Raw genomic sequence first — 2802 nt, 5'->3', positions numbered from 1 at the left:
ATCATTGTGAATACACTTGTATTGATGATGACAACGCTGTTCAGGGTTACGTTCGTCAATGGCCACATTAAGTTTAAAGGTTTAAAGCCCCAGTGTAAGTATTTATCCTTCTGAAGCATCCCTTGGCCATCGGACTCTTGCTTTTGTTGGCACTATACGCCACAGTGTAAGGGCAAAGCAAAGGTCGCTTGTCGCTTGACAAGAACCCAACCTTTTCAAAATCCCTGAATAACATCTTGTCTTTCTTTGCCCCTCGCTGGCGTCCCCCCATGAAGGCCACCTGGTGGACAAGGACCTGATGAACTTCCTGATGCGCTGCAAAAAGAGCCTGCGTCCCAACGGCGTCATCATCATGAAAGACAACATGGCCAGGCAGGGCTGCAAGCTGGACCCCATCGACAGCAGCATCATTCGCCACCTGGACATCATGAGGGACATCATCTTCAAAGCGGGTCTGGAGGTCCTGGCCGTGGAGAAGCAGCAGGGCTTCCCCGAGATCATCGTCCCCGTCTGGATGGTCGCCATGAAATAACAGGACTGGGGGGGCGGCACGAGACATTGTAGAACAGCAGCTTACCACCTTCACCATTTCAGGAACATCTTGTTCCTTAGTAGAATCGACATACAATTCGAGTAAATAGGTCAGCCTAGTCCCGATTTGTGAAGAATTGGTTCTTTGGTTTCCAGTGGTTGATGCTTGTTTATGTTTTTGAGGGACATTTAATGGAGTGTAAGAACCTCTGAATAGCATATGCGGCCTTGGTCTCCTGTTTGATTCCTCCTCCGAGAAAATGCAGTAAGTCTCTAGGTTAAGCATTTTCGACTGCATCTAAATGCTTTTGGATCCTTACAGATGGCCTCCACGTTAACTGATCACGATGAATGATTTAGCACATTAGCACATACCAATCAGAACATATCATGTTTGGGTTGCTTTATGGAAATATTCTATTCTTTTGCTCCCCTCTACATGTACTGTAGGTGCTAGTACAGTATAAAATGATTTCCCAACTGTCAATGCTCAAATGCCTTGTTACATGTACAGTAAATATTGATGTTCAATGCAAGTATGAATTTTATACCTTTGTTTGTAATATTGCACATTCATAGATGTACTTTTTATATATTTCTTTTATGGGCACCTCTTTAAAACGTTGTGTAAGATAGTATAAATGTGCTTGTGAAAACTGCAGAGGCTCCGTTATAATTGTGAAAAAGAAAACTTAAAAGTTATTTGGAGCAATGACAATGCAATTTGGTGCATGATGTATTTGCTTTAAGTAAATGGAATTTAAGAGATTTTGCTTGACAAGCGCCATTGCTCTTCTGTACTGCATTGCCGCCCTCAACAAGAGGACGGCCTGAACATAATTTTAGCCATGGCAGGCATGTGGATGTAGTTTTTATGATTTATTTTCAATTTCTTTCAATGATTATGTATTTCATCCCGAGTTCTAAACAAAGGCTAATAGGATTAGAGTTGAGTAATCACTGCTGGCTATTATAATCAAGCCTGGAACATAAATACTGACCAATTTTCCCCAAATATCCCTACAGTAAAGCCCGTCCACACCCCTGTCGGCGACCGAGCGGCAATCTTCTTCAGAGCGGACCGAAAAACACAAGATAATTGAGATCCTCTCAAATGGTTATGGTAATTCTCCTAAGTATTATTTTTTTCCAAACTAACAGTAGAAGCAGCACATTGTTTAGGTTAATCACTTTCAGCTGGGCCCCTGAGGTGTATTGCGGCGGGGGGGTGGGCGGAGGCGGGGTGGGTGATTATTTCCTGGTTTTGACAGACAGTGCCTGCTTTCATATCTGCCTTGGCTCCATTTCAGACCCTGTCAGATGCTGTCTGCGTAAAACACATCCAGGAGTCGCCTCAAATATTCAGCGCTTGCGTGCGTGAGCGCTCGACGGGAGCGGTGCACCGGGGCCCGAAGAGAGCGCCGAGCAGTGGTTCCGCCCTCTTCTTTTTCCCCACTATGAAAGGATAGTTTGTCAATGAGCGACCCGGGCCCCGGAAAAAAAAAAACAACAAAAAAAAACAAAACGAAAACATGGCATCATCAAAGTGCCGAAGGCGCGATGGCGTGAGATGATCTCGACGGTACGATCTTCCCATCAGAATGGCTCTTTTGAGATGTGAATAGGCCCTACATGTTTTCCACATCCCACATGAATTAAAGATCAAAATGCCCCAAAGTTAAACTTGTAGGTATTTTTTTCCCTCTCCTCGCCAAATCACAGCCAAATGTCCTGTCACCTTTTCAGGAATGGTTAACGTCGCTGACAGTCAGGGCTATCATTTCTAATACTGCTCAACGTCGTCCGCAGCCGCACAGCAGCAGTTTGAATATATTAGCCGAACTAACACTAATTTGTCCCGTCACGTCAGCCGAGCGGAGCGATTTGGGCTTGGGTCCAGACGCAGAACGTACCTCGCGCTGCCAGCGCAGATGGAAGAAAGAACACTCGGACTGAGTGACCGACGCCGTGTTCAGGGACCGGCGCGCTGTGGACCGGTTGCATTGTGAGCCAGAACAATGGCTGCAGAAGGAATATCAAACACAGATACATAACGGCAATATGAAATAGTCTGGCTTTTGTTTTCCCTTCTTTGAGATGTGGAGCTCATTGTATAGGATGCGAGAGAGCAGCATGGTGGTCCACTTTAGAGTTTCTATCTTAAGGTCAAAATTGGTAAGGCTAACCCCAGGAGGCAACGACAGCGTCATTTTCCAGACCCGGGGCCTGTGAGAAGCAGACAGCCCGGGCTTTTTATCCTGAATAAAGTGA

At 45.5% G+C, this 2802-nt stretch overlaps 1 protein-coding gene across 5 annotated transcripts in view; it reads left to right on the top strand.

The window, feature by feature from the left end:
- ntmt2 (N-terminal Xaa-Pro-Lys N-methyltransferase) overlaps positions 1–2197 on the top strand; it is a 9159-nt gene extending 6962 nt beyond the window's left edge. For 2 of the 5 annotated variants that reach the window (XR_013844341.1, XR_013844344.1), the window contains exons 4-5: positions 276–1654; positions 1842–2197. Coding sequence is in view for 1 of the 5 variants with exons in the window: in XM_080007505.1 (XP_079863631.1) it covers positions 276–532 (257 nt within the window). In the remaining 4 variants the exon portion in view is untranslated. Of the gene's footprint in view, positions 1–275; positions 1697–1841 lie in introns of those variants that run through there. The other 3 variants (XR_013844342.1, XR_013844343.1, XM_080007505.1) reach the window with 3 other exon arrangements.
- Positions 2198–2802: the final 605 nt, after the last annotated feature.

The sequence above is a fragment of the Zeus faber genome (genome assembly GCF_960531495.2).
Source record: "Zeus faber genome assembly, chromosome: 1".
NCBI lineage: Eukaryota > Metazoa > Chordata > Actinopteri > Zeiformes > Zeidae > Zeus > Zeus faber.
The sequence above is the reverse complement of the archived record's forward strand: the minus strand, read 5'-3'. Positions and strand labels throughout refer to the sequence as shown.